A 26,116-nucleotide genomic window follows, 5' to 3' on the forward strand; every position below is an offset into this window, starting at 1 on the left:
TAAGGCTAGCTTCGCAAGGCTCTTAAAGGGACTCTGTCACCTGAATTTGGCGGGCTATGTAAATGCCCTGTTTTCGGTCTGATGGGCGGTGTTTCTTATTTTTTCCTCCACCCCATCCTTCCCCGCTGTCCACAATATTTTCCGGAATTGGAGTAGGTGTCCTTCATAGTTCGCGCGCGCGCAATTCAATCTTGTCTCGTGCACGCGCAGTATGCTTTGCCCATCTGCGGGCAAAGCCAAAAAGCATTACTGCGCATGCGCTGGCGCACTATGTCCCGGAACACAGATAAATACGCCCGCAACATAGTGCGCCAGCGCATGCGCAGTAATGCTTTTCGGTTTTGCCCGCAGATGGGCAAAGCATACTGCGCGAGACAAATTGCATTGCGCACGCGCAAACTATGGAGAACTCCTACTCCAATTCCAGAAAATATTGCAGACAGCTGGGAAGGATGGGGTGAAGGAAAAAAGAAGAAACACCGCCCATCGGACCGGACATGGCATTTACATAGCCCGCCAAATTCAGGTGACAGAGTCCCTTTAATAGAAGAGCTGCTGTTTTTTTTTTTAATTTTTTTTTTTACCATTAAAATAACACAATCAAACTGACCATGTTAGTCTAAGAGGACAGACTTTAGGACACCCAAAAACTGCCCCCAATTAAGTGGTGACAAGACTTTGATAAATTTGACGCAATTGACTCCAGCGATCTATCTTGATAGTTTTGATAAATGAGCCCTAGTGTGTTAAGAAGAGTTTCAGTAGATTAAATGGCTCATATTCAGCCTAGGGTAGCATGAAATGTACATATGCTCCGACAATCATTAGTCGCCGTTGTCGTCACTGGTTGTCGCCTTTGGGAATACATCAGGTTTTTGGCCGACGAACCTCCTGAATAGTTGAACACACACACAATTATAGGAGGCTTCACACAAGTTGGTTTTAGGGTAATTGCTCTGACAGCAGAGCCTGTTTATTGGTTTTATACATTTTTAGATCCGAGCATGTGCAAAGAGCATTAGAGGGGAAAAGTTTGATTTCTGTGTCTCGCGTCATCTGTTTAATTCATCTGTAAAACTACAGTAAAGGATGTATTGATTGAGGAGCCGGCCAAAAAATCGCTCAGAGGAAGCCGAACTCTGCATATATTTCCGCTGTTGATTAACCACATGTTTTAGTGGACACAGAGACTTGTGGTCAGCGTTCGGAGGGCCCCTGCTGTGCAAACATGACATCGTACGGCTCCTGAATTTACCCGGAAAATATATGGAAAAGGTTAACTCTTTCTTCCACAGATATGGTTTTCAAATATGTCTTCTGCTGTCCACGGCAAGAAGAGAAAAGAATTACGTGAGTTTATCACTAGTGATGAGTGAATATACTCGTTCCTCGAGATTTCCCGAGCAACCCCCACATGTACTTATGCTGGCTAACAGATGTAAATCATTCAGCTGTGGTGATAAAAACTAAATCTCCGAGCACTAACAATTACTCGGAGGACCCCCGGGAAATCTCGAGTAACGAGTATATTCGCTCATCACTATTTATTACCAAACTACAACCGGCAAAGTCTTATAAACTTATCAGTGGACATGAGGTTGTAAAGTCACCCTTAACCCCTTATTTTTGGGTATTAAGGCTACGAGAAATCACCCCACTGACTCCCAACGCTCCTGTCTTCTCTACAGTCTGAAATGGGGTGTTCTTGATCAACATCTCTCACGATTATGACTCGGCCAATGCTTACATACACAGTCTGAACCTGTCGATATATTGGCGGGTCCGGCCGACAAGTCGAACATGTATGGTCGACTTAAGTCTAAAGTTGGCCATGCATGTGTTTACATGATGGACGAACAAATGTTTGACCGTCTCTGCTGACTCCCCCCCCCATACACGAGAGTTCTCTTAGCCTAGTTGTTTTGTTTTCAATGCGGCGAGATTGACCGGTGAAATTCCAATGGACCAATCTTCTAATTTATATATTTTTTTTTTTCCTCAGACATTCTCTTTCGAGTAGTCAGGAGGTCCTCCATACACATCAGATTGTCTGCCGGTCCTGTTGACTTTCATTTAACGTGTAGGAGACCTTGAGACTAAAGGCCCCAAAAACACATTAGACAAACGTTGTAATAAGTAGACTATTTTGACCACGACGATCTTTCGATTTATGGTTTTTATGTGGCAAGTGATCAACTTTTGGGCCGTGAAACAATCGTAGTTGTTCGAAACATCGGGTGTCTGATATTGTCGTCCATCGTTCCTGACATAATGTGTATGTGCTGATTGTTCGGAAAACTTTACTACTTTACCTCCATCCCACTGATTATTTCTCCATTTGGCTTTGAATAAAACATTAGATGTTAAGTAGAGATTAATGATGAGCAAACGTGGTCGGATAAGGTCTTATTCGAGCACGCTTGGGTGCCATCAGAGTGTCTTCAGTGTGCTCGGATAATATGTTCGACACCCGCAACACATGCAGGGATTGCCTAACATCCGCAAGTCATGAAGCCGCGGGATCTCAAACAGAGCACACCGAAGACGCTCAGATAACACCTTATCCAAGCAGGTTCGTCATCACTAAAGGGAACGGTGTAGAGGAGATGGATAGATGTACAAGTTCCCTTGCATTGATCCAAACTTTCCTAGCTTGTCCTGCCGGGCGTAGTAGGATTGCTGATCAATACTTGGTGTTGGCACAAAAGCAGAGCATAATATTTGGCTTTAACTTGTGTGCATAGCCTTTGCTTTCCTGTGAACATACTCAAGACCAATATTTCTATTGTTGGGTTACAAAAAAATTCTCCGAAACAATAAATCACGAGACCCTTTAAATTGTTTAAGTGCTGTATCTACATCATGTCCCACCACGCTGGGAGAAATATCACTTTACACGTCGTTTGCTCGGGTAACGGTCTTACTTTTGTCAGCATCTAATATGTTTTATTCTCTCCAGCCCCTTTTTGTTAATGCCGCAGGCAATTCATAATGATCTCAGCTCAGAAAAACTCACTGTCTGACGTCTGTAGAAATGATCTCAGTTACAAGGGATTCAGTATAATTGATTGAGGTAGTTACAAATTTGGGTGACCCATGGATTCTCAAAATTACTATGATTTCTTATTGGAAAAAGGGATAATGGTTTTATGGTACAATGCTTACACGTACCTTCAAATGCCTGTAATTTAGCACAAAATGAGTGCAGAGGATCCAGATTCTCATTTTTATAAATTTGTTTCACATTAAATCTTTTTTTTTCTGCCTGGTTGCTGATGTATTTGAGTGGTCCCACCAAGCTTCTGGCTCATAATTTAGGACACCCCTTTTCTTTGCAGCTGGAGATTGCAAAGGATGGTGTAATACACATAGGCATAAGAAATACACGAAATTAAACATATATGGAAAGAAAAAAGGGGCAATAATCATCAGTGAATGACACCATTGAATGGCTCGTAAAGTGCACTAAGTCAGCTAAAAAAAACCCAGTATGAACACAAAGACACCTCAATATGCTGACGCGTTTCACAGTGTGCTTCATCAGGGGTCACCTTCTTCTCTCTGGAAAACATTGATTCATGGTAGCATCCTAATGTGAATTGTACTTAGATGTCTTTTTCCACGTATCAAGGAGAGACACAAGGAGCGGTTTGTTAAAAAAAAAAAAAAAAAAAAATGTAATGGTCACTCTGTTCGGGACACATTGGTATAAGGCTCCTTAATCTTAAGATGCATCAAAGAATAGACAAGTGCTACTGCTCGTGTGATAACTTTCTACCAGGATCTAGAGCACAAATCTAATCCTCAAATAAAGGAAACCTTAGAAGTGTAATATGAGTGTGTATGTTATCTTATTACCCTCGCAGGTATTTACCTCTCGGATCTGACGTACATAGATTCTGCATATCCATCTACCGGCAGCATCCTGGAGAACGAGCAGAGGTCCAATCTGATGAACAACATCCTGAGGATAATCTCTGACCTGCAGCAGTCCTGCGAATATGGTAAGAAATGGCATCAGAGATGGGGGTCTATGTATAGATTCCGGCATCAGGCGATGTTGGAGGTCCCCGAACCCCACCACACCGGTGAGAACTACAACTCAGTGCAGAGGATGCAACATTTTACCTACGATGGAATGAGCTCGGCCATGAGACTTTCCCCTGGTCCTTACTTGCCCATTCTCTCTCAGCACTCATCATATCTGAGCAAACCAAGGTGGTGGCTGCACGGGCATAATCGGGTCAACCAAACACTGCATGATTTCTCTTTTCTTCACAGACATCCCCTTGTTGCCTCATGTCCAGAAATACCTGAACTCCATGCGCTACATTGAAGAGCTGCAAAAATTTGTAGAAGACGATAATTATAAGTAAGTTTACAGCTCTGCCTTTTACTTCTACTTCTTTTTTCATTCAAATATCTTACAGTACCTATCATTTTAAGTGGCTTTTCAGAATAATCCATCTTGTTTATGTACACTATTTCTGGCCATTGACTCGTTTCCTGAACTTTTCACAAGGCTCCAACTCTTGTCAGTTGTCTCTGAGCTAGTGAGTAAGGACTAGCTGCTGTGAGTTCTCCCCATACATTATGGACGTAAAGGAGAATCCTGCTCACCCGTCTCTATGTAGCACATGCTCATAAGCAGCTACAACAGGCAGTGTAGTGTAGCTGTGAATCCATCTCTGGGATAAAATAATAGAACAGTGAGGTCTGCTTTATGAAACGCATTGCCTGCAAACGAACAAATGATTTTATGGATTTTTCTTTTTTGTATTGTTGCACATTGGGGAAATAATGAAGAAACGTAGGAGTTAAACAAGTTAAAGATGAAATGATCTCTAAATGGACTAAAGTTACACATGACACATTTCCTTTTGTATTTCAGGCAAAACAATGTAAATATATAATTTCTGATTATGATTTTTTGCTTTTTAAAACGACTCATGAGCTTTAGTCAACTTTTAATCATCGTGATTAATTAGAGCTAGTGTAGGAGACTAGTCATAAAATATGGTTTCCCAGCTGAGTAGTTAAAGGTTATAGGCTTTTCTTTATTCTTTTTTTCCGTTACTCTGGCAGAAGTAGATTGCAACCAGGCTTCCAGCGTTGCTAGACATGGAGTTTGTGATACATCCACGTGACCGCTTTTCCTGCCGCTGAATACAGATGTTTTGTCTGGAGCGAGTCTACATGACGGCATATTTGTCGTCTTGTGTAGTATTAACAAATGTTGGTAAATGCCAGACTGTAGACTGTAGTAGAATTATTGTCTTTAAGGCTATGTGCACACGTCAGGATTTCTTGCAGAAATTTCCTGACCAAAACCGGACATTTTCTGCAAGAAATCCGCATGCGGATTTTTTGCGTTTTTTTTTGCAGATTTTTCCAGAGGTTCTGGGATGCAATAATAGTGTTAATCCGCAAAAAAATCCGCAAAATTAATGAACATGCTGCGTTTTTTTTCCGCGAAAAAAAACACATGCACAAAAATTGCGGAATGCTTTCTAAATTCTAAATGATGGGATGCATATGTATGCGTTTTTATAGCTAAAGAATGCGGAAAAAAAAAACGCAAAAAATACGCAACGTGTGCGCACAGCCTTAAAGGTCTTTCTCATCTTTTATGGGTAAAATTGCAAAGTGCGTTAAAAAAACCCAAAAACTTAAGCCAAGGAGCGCAGTACTAACGAGCGTTTTTCCATAGGGCTTGTAAGCGCTGCTCTGAAGTCAGCAAAATTTCTGGACCCGGCCAACTCCAGGGCAAAGTTGTCTCTGCCTGTAGGGTGAACAGTCCGAGCCAGGTCCGATCCTTAGAAAGCAGGATGCTGGGAGGCAGGGGGAGCAGTGCGCTCCGGCTCAACAAGAGGAGACGAGCCCTTTAAAGACTTGGCTTTATAACTCGTTTCCTAACATTTCCTGACATTTGGGTAAAATCCCATTATGATGCAGAGCTGTACAGTGGGGCTCTACACCATTATGCCGATACAGCCATATAAGAGACCGATCCACAGAATGGCTTTACCGTTGTCACATTTCAGACCTCGAGTACCACAAAGGGCGCAGTAGAAAACCACAGAAAAGTCTGGGTGCCCTGTACGTCTCTGATTTCATAGATCAGATGTAGCATATTACATTGGATGTGATATTACAGACCATGGTTTCTACAAGAAATATCTTCAACGTGCCGTGTCGCGGAGAGCTCCTGCAGCTCTGCTGTTTGCACGAGACGTAAGGATGTCTAACTGCGCCGGACATAATCCTGCCGTAAATGGCGCCATACCGAGTGTCTGCCACCAAATGCATATTAGCGGAGCCTGCAGCCGTGCCTTGCGGTTGTTCTCCATCAACGCCATTTCATAGAATGCTGTTTACAGGAACCACGCACGATACAAAAGCCCGCATTATCTGTGAGCAATCCATCTCCTGGATGCGCTGCCAGACCAAAGCCATTTCTGAGTTTTTGAAGATGGAACACAGATTTCGAAAGCAATTGTAACCAGATGGTGGGAAACGAAAAATGTGATTCTTCTCTATAAAGCGAGAGCTGGAAGGAAGGGGAACGTTGTACAAATAACGAGGAGAATGGGGTGCGACCAAGTGTTGGTGAATAGCGCGTGCTAGGAGGTTGTGTCGTATGTACAGGGCAGAATGGCGCCATGAGATTGGTGTATCGTGGATCTAGGGTTCTGTTAAAGCCGGAAATTAAAAGCTATGGACAATATTAATGAATTAATGCCCTTGCCTATTTTTTCCCTCTACTCTAAGGCTGCATTCACACATTCGGGTTTCGCGGTTCTAGTATTGGCCTGTATGAGGCTATGGAGTTCGGGTGTAGGTCATCGCAGCAGGTTCAGAACTTAGGTCATACAGAGACATGTGACTGCAGCCTAAAATATATGGACCCTTCTGTGGGTTTCTCCTTCTCCATCCATCGGATCAACATCCTTAATAAGTGTATTAAAATGTACGTTATTGGGGCGGAGTTCAGTGGAAAGTTGTTTTAGACCTAATGAGTTGGGGGTGAACTAGCCTGGCCGTGATCCTCCTGGCTCCCAATCCATCCATACGAGGTGCCATATTGGGCTACTCCCAGTAGTGTAGAGCACGGCTATGCCCTGATCAGGTTGTCTCGTTATTTTGTATTTCCTCAGCATCTCTCGCCTTTTTTTTTTCATGGTAATAAATGTTTTTATACACACACACACACACACACACACACACACACACACACACACACACACACACACACACACACACACACACACTGCTATAATAGGTGATGGGGCTGCAATCGTACCCGGGCTCTAGAGATTAGAGAAGTCCCAACGGTCTTTGTCCCCATGTAAAAATACCATTAAAGTCCTGCAATAGTTGGGAGCCTCGTTGCGGCCCGCGCGCTTCAAGTTACATCACTGCATAGCAAAATGCAAAGAACATCTAGAGCTTCCCCTGGTACATGGCAGATAAATGGTGACCTGGGACTAGATGTCATGGGAGCCCTCGTGGGTAATGTGTGATGAATTGTGTTGCATCCAGCCAACACTTTATTAATACCAGGTGGGAGAAATGCGTTTCTTCCTATCCGCACACATCGCGCCCGCTCACTTTACGCCCGTCTTTGTACTGATTACTCGATCACTTGTTGTGAGAACAGACTGATGAATTATCCCTAAGAAAGCATTAAGATACATGGAGTCTTTCTGTTCTCCTGTACGCTCCAGGACACACCGCTTCCTAAACAATCGTCTCTTTAACAATAATAATGTCACGTCGGCGAAGAACGCTGCGAAGATCTCCTGGATCTGAACCCCGCAGTCAGTTACACGAGCGCAGGCAAATTCAACGATGAGGGTCTTAAAGCAAGTCTGGGATTTTGGTTTGGTCTCCAAGATCTTAAAATTGCTTTCCTGTTTCAGGGGTACTTGCATTGTAATTCTTGTATTAAGATGATGAATTTTAGGACTACAGCTTAAGCTGCACTCCTAAAAATTTTTAAAAAATATTTTAATATCTGGTTTAAAAAAAAATTGGCAAAAAATAATTCTCCACCAGCCTGATCAGGTCTATTATCCGTTTGCTAATATAAGCGGTCTTTTATAGACGATTTGCAGAACGATGGTTTGTATTATATTACTGGTACCATTAAGGTTCCTGTACCCCTTAGATGGCTCTGCAAGCATTTTCAATGTGGAGAGTGGTGCTGGTGGCGCCTTATCTCCGGGGAGAACAGGAAGATGGACAATTGGATTTAAACTGCTAGATTCTAAATCTCCCGCAACATCATCTGTTGGTGGAATCGTTCGGAGACCCCAATGCACGTTAGGTGGTCATCTGGTCCTGCTAAAATTGGGACGTTCGTCAGCTTTTAAAGTAACATGTATTGGGTCCTTAACTGTATACATACAGCTGCTGAAGAACCTCTTTGTAAATACGGATGGATCACTTGTCAGTTAAGGCCCAAAGTACACATTAGTTAGCGATTGGTGAACGATCATTCTGCCGATTTTCCCTGACGCCCCTATGTGTCAGCCGAGAGCTCGTGTTCTGAGAGATCCGCTACCGTACTCCACTGCACTCCCCACTCCTCTGGCAGCGGCCATTGAAAGTCAACTGTCTGGATCCTTTGTTTCCCCAACATTATTCACGAGCAAAAGTCAGGAGACCCCAATGCGTGTTGGAATGTTGGCCAATATCTAGGGCGGGTTTGGACGACTTGAGTTTGTGAAGCAATCGGCGATTAATCTCTTCTGCTGGAAGCGATAAATAGTTTTCTATGTTTTCATCTCTGCTCCCGCTAAGCTAAAAGAAAAGGTCTTGAAAGGAATGCGGATGGGAATATTGGAGACAGAATATGCAAAGTGCCGGCGTGAATGAAAGCAGTAGAAGATGCATCGCTGGACACAGAGGGCAGCTTGTTTTATTTCCCGGTTACCGTTTACTTTTTGCCTTAATTTCATCGTCAATCATTCAAATAAAAAACTCCTAAAAGCCTCTTCTGTGTTGTAGATGGAGACGCCGCCCGCCGGTGGTGGATTTAGTTTTAAAGACCCATCTTGTGTTGTACTTTGCTCGGGTCCAGACGGATGTACCGTAACTCATTTTAAGAGCCTGTTCGAGGAGAATCTACGACAATACTGCAGCATAATCAGTTTACCCTCAATATGGTGTTATGGTTTCTTTTACCCTAGAGACTTCCACCTGCACTTATATGGGGCAGACCATCTAGATTTGTGGGTGGAAAATCCACCGCTTATCACGGTAGCAGCTGAGTGGAGAAGAGTCTACAAAATCTCATCCGAAGGCAGTAAAAGAAAAATGAATCGGGAAAGTTGACCTGCTGTGCCCAAACCCACAGCGTGTCAATTTATGGCGCAGAAGTTTACTGCGGATTTCACTATTTGCAATGCTTGGGTTGACGCCACTGCAGATCCGCGTGAGTTTCTAGCCCATATGCTGCATGTCCTCTGGTTGCCACATTCACCCCGTGGGGGTTCGCTTGGGCTGATGCTACGTATGTGACGCCTGTGCCGGACACAGTTATTGTGTTACCAGTAATGTTACGTCTCTGCTGGTTTTGATTTTATGGATATATACATGGATGATGGACAGCATATACCGGGGTAACGCACTTCATATGTTTCCATCCTCTCCTGTAATTGTTTTACTCAGAATTGTTTGTTCTTTACAAATTTTATGTTGAAAGAAAACAGAAATCCTGAAAGTTTTTCTTTTTATCACTGGTAAACAATGCCCCAGATGCATTTTCAGGAATATTCCCTGGTAATTGCTCTCACGTTCACCGTCTTGATACACTCAATATGGTTTGCTCACAGTTTACATTTCCAGGGCTGGGAACATAAACTTTCCAGGATCGCGGAGTCGCTCGAACATGTGGTTGTTTGTGTGATGTATTTCCTCCTCATGTTCTACCATCACCTTCCCTGTAGGTTATCTCTGAAGATTGAGCCTGGGACCAGCACTCCCCGCGCGGCAGCATCTCGGGAGGATTTAGTAGGTACGTCTTCCTACTTACGGGGTTATCTTTAGAATTCTAATTCATTTTTCAAATTTACGATTATGATGTTTTGTTTTTTTTCTCTGCCATGAAATTAACCTATTCCACAGTAGTTAACCCTTTAACAACCAGGCTTGTTTGGTAATGAACAAGCAAAAATAAAAAATTTCTTCATCCCCGCATTTAAAGAGCCAGATAAAACTGCACAAAAGTTTCTTTTTTGGGTGGGACGAGTTGAGAAAAAATAACAGCAAATCCGATTTTTTTTATTTTTTTTTCTTTCTTTCTTGTACCGCTTATGTGGTGGTTTAGTTTTGGTCTACTATTTAGACTATTGCAGCTGGACCAAATGGTTAGTCCTTTTTCAACGTCAAGCCTTATATTTTAAAACAAAAAAAATAAAAGGGTTGTTCCAAGACTATAGTCTTGGTTTTTTGGCTCATAGTAAAAAAACAAAAAACAAAATAAAAAAATAACAGGCAGTTGGGTTGCTAACTACCTGCCTGTTCTATCCAGCTCAGTGGTCACTGACCGCTCCTGCCGGCACTTCAGCTGCTCCGCATCAACAGAGCAGCTCCTCTTCTACCGGGCTGCTCTGTCGACAGGTCATGACAGCTGATGTCCTGCTGATCGACGGTCAGCTACACACAGTTAAGAAAGACCACAGGACTCAAGTGTTGAATGAAATGCTATTTAATCCAGTGCATACAGAATTCCAAACAGACATTTCAGCCCATTCCAGTTTCGATTGACAAAAGCCTGGGATGGGCTAAGCGTCTGTTTGGAATTCTGTATGCACTGGATGAAACGGAATTTCATTCAACACTAGAGTGCTGGGGACTTTCTTTTTTGCAATGCCCTCTTCACATGCACCAGAATTATACGGAATGTCAACAGACTCTTCTTTACTTCGTTGGCTCCCCGCAGTTAGGCAGTGGAGAACCAACTGTCAATGCATCATGCTTGGCGGCAGCGCTCTTAGGAAACATACAAGCGCTTTGTCAAACCACCGCTCATGTGTATGACGGCTTTTAAGATGGCGGTTTCATCTGTTGGGGAGATTTAGTAGGTGCCCATACACAGCAGATGATTGAGTAAACCCACCGAAATACAACTTCACACTAATGTATGTGGGGATTTTTAGGCAAATCTAATGATTAAATGTATGGCAGCTAATTTGGTCTGTGCTGATACTGAGCATTGTCTGCAGGCAGGTGTACATGGATCCCGGGACTTTATTTTAGTCTTTACTGCAACATTTTATGCAAGATTTATCAATTTATGATTCCATGTCTTCTTTCATTTCAGGTCCGGAAGTTGGATCTTCACCTCAAAGTTCACGCAAAAGCATTCCAGTAGAAGGAGTGCTGCTGCCCCCAACACCACCGTCCCCCCGAAATCTCATCCCACACGGTCACCGCAAATGTCACAGTTTGGGTTACAAGTAAGTCTATTCGGGCTCGTAGAGCAAGCTGAATGTATGGCCAAGTAAATTCCTTCATCTTCACCACACTTCTGAATTCACCGTATATGGATAAATCCTATTTTATGTTCTCTTTATCTTCAAGCTTCATCCATAAAATGAACACAGCCGAGTTTAAAAGTGCAACATTCCCAAATGCCGGACCGCGCCACCTCCTAGATGACAGCGTCATGGAGCAACATACACCATCGAGAGGGCAGGCGGAGAGCTCCACACTGTCTAGTGGGATATCCATAGGTAAGTGTAAGTATCTGAAGGGGTTACTAGCTCATTATCTTCATGGGAGCGTTCACTGTCTGTCTTTATATGATATATTATTAATAATGGAATAGCTAAAAACATTTTACAGTCCTAAAAGAGGCTCACAGGAGTGTGACCGAAACGCGTCACTTTTTTCCCCTCTCATGGTCTTTCTAGTTTTTGAGTGCCATGGAATTTTAACCATGCTATAATAAAGCTTTTAGATTTTATTTAGAAGAGATGGAACAAATTCCTCTTTGTTACGGAGTCACCAATACCTGGACATGCACCTTAAAGGGCTTGTCTGTAACATGTATAACATTTCCTAGGGACTGTATTTAGCAGCACTTTAATCTGCATTTCACGCCATGCCCGCGCACTGAACTAACTCATTTAAACTTGCTACGAAATTTGTTCACTTTAGTAAATCACTGAGAATATCAGGCCATTCAGAAAGAAATGATTGTAAGTAAATTCCAGCCTTGTCTGTCGTCATATCAGCCTGTTCCGTCATCGCAACACTCAAGAAAGCTGGAAGAAGCAAGAGAACGAAGCTCTGAGAAATCCTGAATTTTTTATGTGTTGCAAATGGACACTTACATTTCTGAATGGGAATAAAGGGTTCTTACAATGACTGAGGTGCTATGGTATATGTGTGCGCCTCTGTGTAATCACGTGCAGGTACAGTGAAATCCCTTCAATGCGGCATCCAATAATACAGAAAGTGTGATAATCCACCGCTTGTTTCAGCAGTGCACCGCTGCATTGTGCGGCACTATATGCAGCATTTCACATGCCAAGGAGCAGAAGGAAATTAAGCTTAAAAATGAGGACTCCGCTTCATCATTCATTTAATTTTTTGAGTGCATGTTTAGATTTTTGTCATTATTTTTGCATCAAATTCATTTACGGCTTTTTCCCCCGGTTTTACGGTAGTTTTTCAGTCTTCATCATTTTTGGGAAATTTTTGACATGGTCATGGTTTTCATTTTCCAGATGTTTCCAGCTAATCCATCACTTGTGACTTTTCTAAGTTTCGCAAAACTTTTGCACAATGATACAGCAGTACTTTAGTAGAATACAAAAAAATAGTTTAAGGTGGTGACTTAAGAGCTAATGTCTGATCTCAGCATAGTTTTATTGGGATCTTTTTGTGCTCTTGGTGCGTTCTTCACAATTAGGACTCGTGCTCAGACAATTGACACTGCCTCGTAAGGTGTTCCAGCTCTACAGATTTCTGGTTTCTGAACTTTGTTTCTTATTTATATATTAGGGAGCAGTGATGGTTCTGAGCTCAGTGAAGACATGTCATGGCCGGCATTTGAAAGGTAAGATGATATCTACATAATTCGTATACCACAGCAAAAATCTGTATTTTACTTAGAAGTCGTCTTAGGCCACGTTCACACTGATTTTGTGCCAAAAGATTGTCCTACAGTTGGTCAAGGAGGACAGCTTAAATACAACCCAAAAAAGATACCTTCTGCAACGTTAGACAGTATAAGGCATAACAATTAAGAGATGTCTAGTCCTGAGCGCCACATTTTATGGCATCTCCATGACGACAGAGCTGTGATCTATGACTACAGTTTGGCTACAGGTAGTCTGAGACACACCTCCTGTCTCCTCATTGGTTCAGGCTGCTGCTGGCTCCTCCCTACTGCAGCTCGGCCTGTTCAGATTGGCTGATGTCTAATGACACACGCCCATCCGAAGATTAACAGGAAGTCAGAATAATTTAGAGCAGACCAGTGACGTAATAATTATCAGGTTTTTGACTCCTGTTTGGGAGTCGCGCTTTAGCGCTGTAATCTTGATGGCAATTCCATAGACCATGAACACAGTGGTGGTTGAACATTCAGGACCATCAGTCCATGCAAGTAGGGCACTCCAGAGCCCAGATCTCAGGATTGGTGGGAGTCCCAGAGGAGGGAGACCCCACAATTAGTATGTTTTCACCTATCGTATGGATGGGTGATGACTTATAATTATGGTACCACCCCTTTTGAAATCAGATTTAGAAAGGAAATCTGTGCAGAGTGGGGCAAAGTTTAAGGCTTTGATCATCTGGGTTCGTTCTTTAAAAGGAACAAAAAGTTCTACATGCAGGACCGTAATGGGCACCAAACTTACCCCATAATGAATGGGGGCACACTCTGCTTGTTTGCCTAACTAATGCAACAGATCACTTATTCCTTTTCTGTTAATAAAGCAGAATGTCTGAGGACATATTAACAGAGCCCAACTATAAATTGTAAGAAACATGTTATTTTTGGTTCCTCTTCCAACCTTTAATGCCAGTGGCGTGTTTATTTGTTAATGTTATATCGGCCTGTGCACTGTCTGTTCTATATTTTCTCTGTGATCTTATATTGTAAGTAACAATGATAATCTGTAATGGAATCCAACAGGAACAGGTTGTACCATTCTCTGGGTCCAATGACAAGAGGGGCATGGAATGGCTACCGAGGCCCATTGAAGGCCAGCAGGTATAACTACTGCACTCTGGTGATGGGGTGTGCCACTGGCTGATTAGTTTGCCTTCTCTCTCGGGTGCTGGGTGCTCCTCTTCTGCTTTCAGAGCTTTATCTTTTTGGCGTTTGTGCTCCTTTTTGAATCTGCAGTTTGCTTATGTATTTTTTTTTCCAGGCAAATGACTTTCAATCACAAAGAAATAATTTCTAAATCTTAGTTTCTGGATAAATACACCCTCCGATTGATACACAAGAGTTTTCACTTTCAGTAATGAAATAAAGCAGATTCAAAGTGTCACATAATCTTCTCGGTGTAGGGGTGGAAGGGGTCGTGTAAGGTAGTGAGGAAAAACCTCTGAAGGGTGTTTTTAGGTTTGTTTCTCAGAATAGGGATTGTCCAGTTAGAGAAGAAAAAATGTTTTAGGCTTTCTCTATTATCTTATGTTTTATATTTTAGCAGCCTCCATTGTAGCCTTGGCTGGAGGATGTCTCCTGTGCCTTGTACACTACAAGCTCCAGCAACCCCCGCAGCTGACATGACACACACCCACCCTGTATGTCTGCAAAGTGGAGAACAAATTTGTCCCAATACAACATCCCTGTTTTTGCCAGCGCCAAAATCACCCGCCACCATCACATCCATTGCCAAGCGATCCTGAGAGATGCCATTATGGCGACTTGTCTCAGAGAACAAAAGGATTGGCGGTCTGAAATCCAAAAGGATGCTGGATCCTCATCTCCTCCAACATCACCCGTTGGCAGAGAGTTGTGCGGCCCCCACATCTATTTGGCTGTCAATTGACTCTGTCAATATTGGACCGACATTAGTCTGTGTATGGTGGTCTTACTTTTCCTATTGCCAAGTATACAACACTCTTAAAGCCCCCCATACATACTAGATGAATGATCCTGTGTGCGCACAGCTTTATCTCTCATCTCTTCCATACACCGGTTCGGTTCAGCCAAGCGCTTCTGTGTTTTCTGAGAGAGCCGCTACCAAACTATCTAGTAGCGGCTGATCACTGCTCTGATCAAAAGGATCATCAGGATCCTTCTCTTCCCCGACATCATCTGTCTGGGAGTGTCTGAGGCCCCCCATACCCAATAGACTGTCAGTTGATCCCACCAATTTTGACAGGTTCGGCCAACATTAGTCTTTTTTTATTGGGGGGACCTTTAAAAAGTTTGGCAGAAGTAGTCGGTCCAAGTCCCTTTCACCTTATGAGTTCTGATACAAAGGAGAGCGGGAACAGCTGCCGAAGGTCCAGGATCAAAAGGGGGCCACTAAAAGTGAGGGTAGACTTGAACGTTTCAAGTGAAATGTGCGTTTTTTCAATAAGGACCCCTTTCACACATCAGTTTTTTGCCATCAGTCACAATCCGTTGGCTCGACAGATCCGTCGCAGATTGTGAAAAACTGATGCGACGGATCTGTTTTTTCGCTGGATCCGACTAGCTGATCCGGCTAATTGGATCCTAAAAAATCTGAGCATGCTCAGTTAAAAAAAATGGAATCAGTCGCCGGATTCCATCATTTGAGGGAGCCTGCACCCATAGGCTTCCATCTGAGCAAACGACGGACGGCGACGGTCCGTTTTTTTTCAACGGACACAAACGTTGCATTGTCCGTTGTCTCCGGCCGGCTCACAATTTTCAATGGATCCGGCGAATGACGGATGAAACGTGAGGCCATCCGTCGCTAATACAAGTCTATGAGAAAATTGGTCGCCGGATTCGTTTTTTTCAAAATTCGACGGATTGCGACTGATAGCAAAAAACTGATGTGTGAAAGGGGCCAATAACATTTATATTCTAAAAACCATCAGAAGATGGAAATGTATTTTCCGCCAAATGACCACTTTACGTCACGATTGTTTTGGTTTAGCGGATCATTGGCTCTTGTCCCTCATATACCAGTACTGAATGGTTTGACCACTTTTACTTAAATGCATAATGTGCAAACATGGAGGGAAAACTGTGTGTGCTGTTCTGTGAGATGGAAATGTGAGCGCTGGGTGACCACCGTACACCATTACACCAGGTGTCCGCAACCTGCAGCACCCCATCTCTTGTGGATCTCCAATACCTGCCACTGTTAGGGCATGCTGAAATTTGTAGTTTCACCACCGCTGATCGCTGCAGGTTGGCCAAACACATCAATATTCACGTGACCTGGCAACTTCATGTCTTACAGGTTTGGCGGATATCTGCTAAAAAAATAAAATCTCTCATCTAATCTGAGCTTGCTTGTGTTTGGGTGGTCAATCATCAGAAATGGCCGCTTTTATGTGTCCGGTAACCTCGAGAGATGCTCATACTCTAGGCTGTGTTTTGCAGTCTCAATAAAACCAGTGTTTTATCAGCAGGAGATAATCAATAAAGGACTAGGTGTCTCGTGCTTCCTAGTCCAACTACCCCCCCCCCCACTACTGATTGGCAGATATCAGTGCACACTGAATAGTGACATAAATTTGCCAATCAGTGGTGTGGGTGCGGATATACACAGCTTAGCTTTCCGAACTCTGCTAGATCTGCAGCAGAGAATACTGTGATTGTATCACAACTGCTGTACCTAGTAAACTAAGCAATAAATCACTGGTATCGGGGTCTCTTTCCCTTCATCCTGCTGCTGTCGGATTACATAATACAAACCTGCTGACGGATCCCCTTTAAACGACCGATGAACGCTGCAGAGCATGGAAATTCCATCCCCCAATTATTATTTTAGTTGAAGAATATGACGAAGGCCTTACCCAGTTTAGGAAACTAGTTTGTTGCCATTGATTTGCTCTAATATAATTGCGTTTTTACCAATATTTTACCATTTAAATTTTTTTTAGTAAGTTAGATATTTTGCTTCACTGTTTCTTTATCAATGTGAAATGTACAAATGTTTGATATGTAAAAAAACAAAACATAAGTTTTGATCGATGGGGTCCAAAGTGCAGAGACCCCCTACTAGCCCATAGATGGGGGCGTCAGTCTTGGAGCTGCTCTCCTGTGACCGGTGGCATCTGTCTGCCATTGCCGGAGGAGAGCAGCACTGGTCTGCGATTGGTGTGGGGTCCGTACCAAAACCTCCAGCCATCAACACTTCTGTCGTGTCTTAGACTCGTCAAGATTTTTCAAGTTTTTCTATTTCTGTAATTGTGATTTCCAGTATTCTAGAAACACAGTAGTTTAGCGAATCTCTAGTGTCAGACTTGTGACTTGGAATGGGGGGGTTAAAGAGGTAGAGGTTTGCTCTGGTGGTCCCACCACTGGGACACCGATAGTGGAGGTCTTGGGTCAACTATTCAGACCCATTCATGTTAATATGGCGACATGCACGCTTGTCCGCTGCTCCATTCAAGTGCGGAATGGGAGAGGCTCAGGACCCCCATTTTAGTGATGGATGGGGGTCCCCCCTTAAATGTAAGTGTTCTGTATGGTAAGCAAAGTGTAAGAGCAGTTGTGTGTAATTACAAGGGAGATGTTTCTAAGATGTCAGTGCTCGTTCCTTTGTAGGAGACCGCATGCCCTGCTCTCTATGCGCAAACTCAGGATCTCATCCCGTACTCGGAGCTGCGTTCAGCTGCGCAGTTCCAGGCAAGTTTTATCCAGTGCACGAAATCCACCTTTATTAACAAGGACCGGGACTAGCAGCGCATTGTGGGTTCTTTGGTAACATCAACTATAATGTCAACTTCCTTAACCCATAAGACATTTCCACCCATAACATCCAACATCCCTGAGTCAGTCCATGGCTTGTCCTCTTCTGTCCGGTTAGTAGTGATGGGCTGTAGTGGTGCGGCAGGGCAGCTCCGTCGCTCAGACGGTAGGACCGCGTGGGGAAGCGGACATGCGCTGGATGTAGAGGAGTGCGCTGGCTGCTCGCGTGGATTATGTGATTTTAGATGCCATGCGGTCACAGTGAACTTTCCCTAAGGGCTCGTGCAAAAGACTGGTTCAATCAGACGAGTGCAATCCGTGGTTTTAACTGATACCACCATGTTATTCTATGGGTCTGTGCACATGTCCCATCTTATCCTCGGACCAAGTGATCCATGGAAATAAATTTCAGCATGTTCGATTTGCCTCAGAGAATTGGATGGCCCATTCATGTCAATGGGTCCGCCAAATAAATTGGACCACACTGTGTGTGTGGAAAACTTTTCTTTTCATTTTCCTCTCCACCTCTGAGAAAATTGGATCGCACTCTGATGGCTCTCTGGTGGCCCTCTGATGGCTCTCTGATGGCTCTCTGATGGCCCTCTGATGGCTCTGATGGCTCTCTGATGGCCCTCTGATGGCTCTCTGGTGTCTCTCTGGTGACCCTCTGGTGGCTCTCTGGTGGCCCTCTGATGGCTCTCTGGCCCTCTGATGGCTCTCTGGTGGCCCTCTGATGGCTCTCTGGTGGCCCTCTGGTGGCCCTCTGGTGGCTCTCTGGTGGCTCTCTGATGGCTCTCTGACGGCTCTCTGGTGACCCTCTGGTGGCTCTCTGATGGCTCTCTGGTGGCTCTCTGGTGGCTCTCTGGTGACCTTCTGGTGGCCCTCTGATGGCCCTCTGGTGGCCCTCTGATGGCCTTTGATGGCCCTCTGGTGGCCCTCTGATGGCTCTCTGGTGGCCCTCTGATGGCTCTCTGGTGACCTTCTGGTGGCCCTCTGGTGGCTCTCTGGTGGCCCTCTGATGGCTTTCTGGTGGCCCTCTGATCAGCATAGTCAGACCGATTTTTTAAGATGGAGAGAAACCAGTCTCCTGCACCTGCCCTTACAGAAATGTTTTCTGTTCTTTGTATATACCAGTTTTTATCTTTGCTTTACCAAACTGACAATTCCCACAAAGTGTCTGCCATTACAAGGGATCTCTATTACTATAGAAGTTGAGCTTAATGATCCCTAGTGGTGTAAAAAAAACAACAAAAACCCCTATTTCTCGCCTACAGACTGGCGCCGCTCCACCGCACTTCATATTGTGTCCACCACAAGTCTGTTGGCACCAAAATCGGACAAGAGGGGGTGGTCATGTGACCATTGATTGATTGTTTGGAAAGTTATGGCTGCTGCCAGTCCTCAGTCATGTGACGCCCCTCTTCTGCCAGATTTTGATGCTTATAGACCAGCAGTGGACACAGTACAAAGTATGGAAGGGCAGGAGGGGTGAGACTGGCTGGATGGAGTCTTGTTGACAATGGTTCATATAGAAAGAAACTATGCAAATTGGCTCTCCCCCAGAAGGAAAGTAACCAGCTCACAAGTGCCACCTAATGGATGAAGCGAGTAGTGAGTCACCGAGCCCTAAGATGGCGGTCTGTAGATGGGCATTTGGTTTGACCGGTGCCAGTCTCTGGTCATGTTGCACATCCGGTGTCAGACCTTGACTTGTAAAAGGTCGGTGCCTCCATTAGGTGGCGTTAGCGAGACTGAGAGCGAGGAAAAAAGTTTTCTTATAGTTTTTAACAATGTGACAGAAGAGGATAATTTGACTTGATTGTCCAGGTGACTTTTTTTTTTTCCCATGCTGAGATCATGTTAGTAATTTACCTTTAGAACCCACCATTTAATGGAGGGAGCGCACGCTGGGTCACATGATATCAGGTCTCCTCGATCCCCCTAAATCTCATTAGTAATGCTCCATCATGGAAGTATAACCTACCACCATGTGCAGCCGGTGGGAGCCTTTTAATAGTTGATCATATTTAATCGTTTGACATGGGATCCATTAAGATCCAATTAGAGGGGTGGATATAATTGGGTTCAGGGCGGCGGATACTGATGTCACGTGACCTGCGGGCAGGCGTCTGCTCCCGCTATACTGGGGTTTGTGTTCCCGCGTGTTGTGCAGTGATGGCCTGTGACGCTCATCAGATCCGCTGTCCGTCTGATGTCTGTCCCACGCAGATGCCTGACCCGGCGAGTTTCCTTTCCACCGGCTTCTGCTATTTTCCACAACAGCCATCGTGTCCTTGGAGCAGAAGACCGGTGACCACAAATTTATAGGACCAAAGCCGCCTTCATTGGTAATTTTTGGTGTTTTCTCCTTACAGTTCTGCAGACCCGACGGAGCTGGCGGTGCATTTGTATCCTGGAGCTGTGACCATACAGGGGGTGCTGCGAAGGAAGACGTTATTAAAAGAAGGCAAAAAGCCAACAGTAAGACCCCAGAATGACCCCAGAATGCCCATGTCCTACACGTTCAGTGCCGTTTTGTATCGCACCATTCATTTTACAATAGTTTACCGATCGTTGAGGCTGGAGGGGGGAAATAGTGAAATTTCACCATTGGTTTGGGTTTTTATGGCATTCATTGTGCAGTGAAAGTGATCTTGGCAGTATGATTTCCCAGTTCTGTGTGTTTACAGCGATACCAAACTTATTGTCATTTTAGCGACTTAAAAAAACAAATATGAAATTTGTGTAAAACCGAAAAAAAAAAAAGAATTTAAAAAATGGTGTCGCATTTTTCCAAGACAAATAACTTTATATACATTTTTTTTGTCGATGGCGCTTTATAAGGGTTTGCATTTTGCGTGTTGAGCTATAGTTTGTATCAGTATAATTTTTAGGTATTTACATCCTTTTGATCACTTTTCATTGCATTTTTTTGTGAGCATGGTGACCACAAAATGGCAATTTTGGCGTTTACACTAGTGATGAGCGAACGTGCTGGGGTAAGGTGTTATCTGAGCATGCTCGGGTGGTAACGGAGTTTCTTCAGCGTGCTTCATGTTTGACAGCCACAACACGCAGGGATTGCCTGCTCCCTGATAGATTAGTGTCATGGAAGGGGGTTAACACACTGGAATATGTTTTGTTGACCTTTTTAGCACATATAGGAGAACTAAAGAATAAATATGTAGCTGCATTGATGAGGTGTAAACCCGTGCATCCATAGGTCAGATGGCCGCCGGCATATGATGCTGAACATCAGGTGTTAGATTTTTGTCCCGGAGAAATGCGATTTATTAGTGATAACCTGTAGCGTGTTCTCTGTGCAGGTTGCGTCCTGGACCAAGTACTGGGCAGTATTGTGCGGCACGCAGCTCATCTACTATACAGCAAAGTCACTGAAGGCCACAGAGAGGAAGCATGTAAGTAAATGGTTAATGTGTGTAATCATAGTGGGGGCAGCACTGATGTAACGACCCGACCATAGATAGATAGGAGACCAGTTCTGCGCTGCCCCCGGCCCAGTCCTGCACTGCCCCCGGCCCAGTCCTGCACTGCCCCCGGCCCAGTCCTGCACTGCCCCCAGCCACCTTCTCCCTGCGTCTCTGCAGGTGATTGACAGGTCTCTCCAATGTACACACCTGTCAATCAACCAGGAGAAGCCGGCAGGGGGCAGCGCAGGACAAGTCTCTGATTTGGGCAGCACGAGTCAACTGACCTGTTCCCTTTAAAGAAAACCCTTCACTAAATTCTATGTATTGCACTGGACACGTGATGTAATGGCGGCTGCAGGGAGGAATAAAATGTTTTATCCTTTTTTCACCTCTGCTGCAGAGTCTAACAGCCCAGTACTTACATTCTCAGGGAGACTATCTGAAACCAGAGCTGTTCTGGCCGCAGCTAAATACACTTGCACGCTCGGCAGAAGTGAGGGTGCATGTGTACGAGATATCTAACGTGTGCCGTCAGCCCTACACTTCTGTTATGTCATAAACCGCCCGTAATGGTTCCATTTCTATGAGACAGTTCACACTGGAATGTGTTTTGTGGCTGCGCAGCGATCCGGCGCTCACGTCGCTCATCACTTACTCCTTTGTCCGGGACAGATACGTTTTTTTTTTTGTCTGTTGTTAATAAAACCCGATCATGCAGAACCGTTCTGTCTGAGAACAAAGCATGGAGTGACGGCAGTGTTTATAGAAATGATGATTAAAGGCCACAATCTGTGCAGAACGTGCGGGCAAGGAGTATTCTCAGATTGCTGGTTGCCCGGTCGTAGATTATGGAGGATGCGTCCTGTTATCATACACATACATTATACAAAAAAAACTAATGTCGGGATCCTACTTTACATCCAGATAAAAAAAAATCTTCATTTATGCCCATACGATTGTATGAAAACTCACACTCAAACATTGACGACAAGTATCGGTTTTCTAGAATTTGACCTAACTTTTCTGTTTCTGTAGTTTATGGCTGTGTAAAGCTTCTCACATTACTGATCTCTTCCTTACCAGCAATCATCGTGTATCGTGCTGTCACGGCTGACATTCAGTCAATTAATATCTCATCATTTAATGCCTCCTGAAAAGCTTTAATGGGACGTGTATGTTCTGAGCCCTGACCCGCTGTAGAGATTGTAAAGCCTTCCTGTGGATGACAATCACGTGGTGTTATAGATTGCAGTAATCCAAGGCATAAATCACATTAATAATGAGATTGAACAAATGTAATTGTTGGATTCTTCGGGTGGCGGTCGGTGTCCATTTTTACCATCCACCGTCCCATTGTAATTCATGTAATTGCAAGTAATCACATGTAAAGCGCCATGGAATAAATGCAGACGGCATGTAATGAAGCTTCAGTATCTGCCACTTATTCTGCCAACCTCATTCTGTAGGGAACTAGAATTCCCGGAATTTGGAATGACCAAACGATAGCTCGTCAGACGTCCTCGAAGTTCAGTGTCTGATCTTCATGACAGGTCATCTCCTTTAAAGAGTAACCGTGGTTTTAATTTTTAGTTCATAAATCAACAGTACACATGGAAATACAAAACTTTGTAATATATCTCATCGGAGAAATCTGCTTTTTATTTTTTCTCCTGGACTGATTTTTCACTTTCTGGGAAAAATCTGTATTCGGTATTCCATTATGTAGATGGATGACGGTTTGTGCTCGGAAAGTTCTATGGAGATAGGCGGGAGAGGAGCTGGCGGCCGACAGAGATTCTGCTTCAGATTTCTCCATAGAAGTCTATGAGCACCCACCGATCTCTCCTATCTCAGTCATGGGAAAGTCTTGTTTTCACTGAAGACAGATTTTACCCTTGAATTCAGAATTTAGAAAATTACTGATCCGTTCATAAGGAAAAAGAATCCGGTTTCTTTGAGATATATTACAGAGTTACTTATTTGTATATGTAGTATTGATTTCAGAAAAAAAATAATTATTAAAATGACGGATACTCTTTGTAAATCTGTCGCTACATTTTTTTTTTACTGTAAACTGTGCATCAATACGTGTGTATCCTGGCATATTGTCGTCCTTGAACTATTTTTTTATTTATTTATTTTCAGTTCAAGTCCACATCTACGAAAACTGTATCTGTAGTGGGCTGGATGGCTATGATGATGGATGACCCTGAGCACCCTGACATTTTTCTACTTACAGACTCTGAGAAGGGTAAGTCCATATTCAGTCTTGGCTCAGTGCGGCTCCTTCGCCAGATTTCACCATATTAACTGTGTGCATTAATAAATTGACTGGTGGAATTACTTTGAAAATATATGTAGGAATAATTGTATAAGTGTGATATTGAAACTTAACGTATTAGGCAGGGGAACGTAAAAAAAATAAATTATTCAGCCATACTTAAATGCATTTTCAAAGGAAGTACACCAGCAACATTAGGTCTAAGATCTATATTTAATGCATTTAATTTTGTGAAATCTGCTGATGGTGGGTGAGGGGTACCAGGTTCAATGGAAAATACATTGTTATAAGGGCAGAAGGCAGCGCTTGAGAGCGACTCTGCATCCCAAATTCAGGAGGACTGGAGATATTGGGGGAGAAGGGGGCGAGGATGCTAAGTTTTATTTTCCGAGAAGACATGCAAATTAGCTCTTACCCAAAAGGTAAGGAATCTCAACAGATTCTAACTCACCTATAAGTCATTGTGATGACCCCGGGTACCTGCACCTGGTGAGTGCAGAGAAGGGTCTGGCCGGCTGAGCGAGATCCCCTTGACACATCTTTGGTGTCCGACATCTGTTTAATCCACTCTCCCCAATGGAAAACCTATGCACGCTCCTCCAAACTGAGTGTGCATATGTATGAAACTGGAGGGATGACTATAGAAAGTGCATGAGCATCTTATGGGGAAAAAGTACTGTATGCATCTATTGTAGCCTTCCTTTCTGTACCACAGGAAACTCTTACAAGTTCCAGGCAGGGAACCGTGTGAACGCCATGTTGTGGTTTAAGCATCTAAGTGCCGCCTGCCAAAGTAACCGGCAACAGGTGAGGAGGCCGGGGGGTGTTGTACCGCGCCTTGTTCGCTCACCATAACCCAGCACATACATAAAATCTCTGTCCTTGTCTGAACAGGTCCCTACCAACCTGATGACGTTTGAGTGATCCAGTGATCTACCCGGGATCGAGTCTCGTCCTCCTGTGCATCGGACGTCAGGGGAAGGTGGACAATCACGAGGCTTCCCCTGCCGGCCTGTCCGCAGCAGCACCTTACAGCAATGAACAAAACACATCCGATTATTTTTTTTTTAGCACTGACAGCAAAGAGGGAGAGGAGAACGTTACTCTTCGCACCACCATGTCCGTTAACGCCCCCAGTTTCGGGCTAAGGCGCACTCCTGCCATTTTGGACAGGATCAGCCATGGACCTCACGTTGAGATAGCCTATGTACATATTATATTTAGGGTTTTTTGGTTTTTTGTTTTTTTTTTTTTCTTGTTCACGGAACCAATCTGTGCAAACCACTGCCTTAATGACAAACTTAAAAAAAAAAAAAAAAAAAAAAAAGTGAGTGTTGAAATGTAACACCAAATAATAGTGTGTTTGGCGCGCGTCTGCCTGGAGTCACAGGAGTGTTTCACTGTAGTCCTTTGTGACTCTTATCGTTTCGATTTTATCATTTGTCAAACTCACTGGCTATGGGGAAGGAAGCCATGGACCTTCTTTCTATATTTTTTTACCTGTACATAAAAACTCACCTTGGGTTTTCTCTTGGAAAACCTAGTTATTAATAGATGACAATGTGTAGGAGGACAAGTGTTACTGTAGGGGTAGGGTAAGATAGTCTGGGGTACAGCAAGTGTTCACGAGTGTTGGTGAAGGGGTGTAGGGCAGTCTGGCTGGGCAGCGTGCCCTTAATGGCTCTGACCACCGTAAAGTAGATTTGCATTTTAGATGGCTTAAGATTCAGTGCTGCACCTTTGTTTGGTGAGAACCTGCTTGATTTATGTAGAGTGGCTATACTAGTTTATGCTTAGAGGTCCCGTCACCCGCCATAAATATGTAATGGTGTAAATGCCGCTGTCCTCCTGAAAATGGCATAGTTTTTCTTTTGTTTTTATGCCTCTCCATTCCTGAGTTATGGCCTCCTCTTCCCGGTCTCGCTGTAGTTGGCGTCAGGACTTCTTCATGGGAGTGGTCTTGAGGCCCACGCCCAGTTGGCTAACAATACTAGATATACGTACAGGAAAGGGGGCCTGGAGAGGCGCAGGAACAAATGAAAAACAACACCGGATTCAGGGAAACTGTGACATTTACAGGTTAAATAAATTTACATATTTATTGCAAGTGACAGGTCGACTCTACAATACGACTAAGTCCCACAAAAAACAGCAGTATTATTAGTTTTAAATTAATTTTATGGACTTTTAAAAAAATATATTTTTTTATTGTTAAAAGTTAGGTGTATAACCTTGGGTTGCTAATTATTTTCTCTATAGAGATGTAGCTGTGTCTGTATGTAGGGGTGCGTTTGCTTCAAGCTCTTAATTCACATTGACTTATGCCTAGTCCGGAATATTTGATTTTGCAGAAGCTTCAAGCTCCCGTCAGCTATACCACAACAGTTATACCCCTTAATAAATCCTAAAAATAGTAAACGTTATTGATTATAAGCTTCACACACTCTGGAGAAAACCTATGCAGACAAGTAGAAAGTAAAGGGATAGACCAAGAAGTCATTTCAACGGAGAGACAACATTACTTCCTCAGGGGAG

The 26,116-nt window shown here is 43.7% G+C and overlaps 1 protein-coding gene across 8 annotated transcripts in view; it reads left to right on the plus strand.

The window, feature by feature from the left end:
* Positions 1-25,798, plus strand: part of RALGPS2 (Ral GEF with PH domain and SH3 binding motif 2) — a 115,871-nt gene extending 90,073 nt beyond the window's left edge. The window contains exons 9-21 of one of the 8 annotated variants that reach the window (XM_077276337.1): positions 3,867-4,004; positions 4,282-4,372; positions 9,954-10,021; positions 11,330-11,465; positions 11,590-11,747; positions 13,018-13,072; positions 14,156-14,233; positions 17,726-17,806; positions 20,245-20,350; positions 21,196-21,288; positions 23,446-23,551; positions 24,297-24,388; positions 24,476-24,884. In XM_077276337.1, coding sequence (XP_077132452.1) covers positions 3,867-4,004; positions 4,282-4,372; positions 9,954-10,021; positions 11,330-11,465; positions 11,590-11,747; positions 13,018-13,072; positions 14,156-14,233; positions 17,726-17,806; positions 20,245-20,350; positions 21,196-21,288; positions 23,446-23,551; positions 24,297-24,388; positions 24,476-24,505 — 1,232 coding nt within the window. In that variant the 3' untranslated portion in view covers positions 24,506-24,884. Of the gene's footprint in view, positions 1-3,866; positions 4,005-4,281; positions 4,373-9,953; positions 10,022-11,329; positions 11,466-11,589; positions 11,748-13,017; positions 13,073-14,155; positions 14,234-17,725; positions 17,807-20,244; positions 20,351-21,195; positions 21,289-23,445; positions 23,552-24,296; positions 24,389-24,475 lie in introns of all 8 variants that reach the window. The other 7 variants (XM_077276338.1, XM_077276342.1, XM_077276340.1 and 4 more) reach the window with 7 other exon arrangements.
* Positions 25,799-26,116: the final 318 nt, after the last annotated feature.

The sequence above is a fragment of the Ranitomeya variabilis genome, chromosome 8, assembly GCF_051348905.1.
Source record: "Ranitomeya variabilis isolate aRanVar5 chromosome 8, aRanVar5.hap1, whole genome shotgun sequence".
Classification (NCBI taxonomy): domain Eukaryota; kingdom Metazoa; phylum Chordata; class Amphibia; order Anura; family Dendrobatidae; genus Ranitomeya; species Ranitomeya variabilis.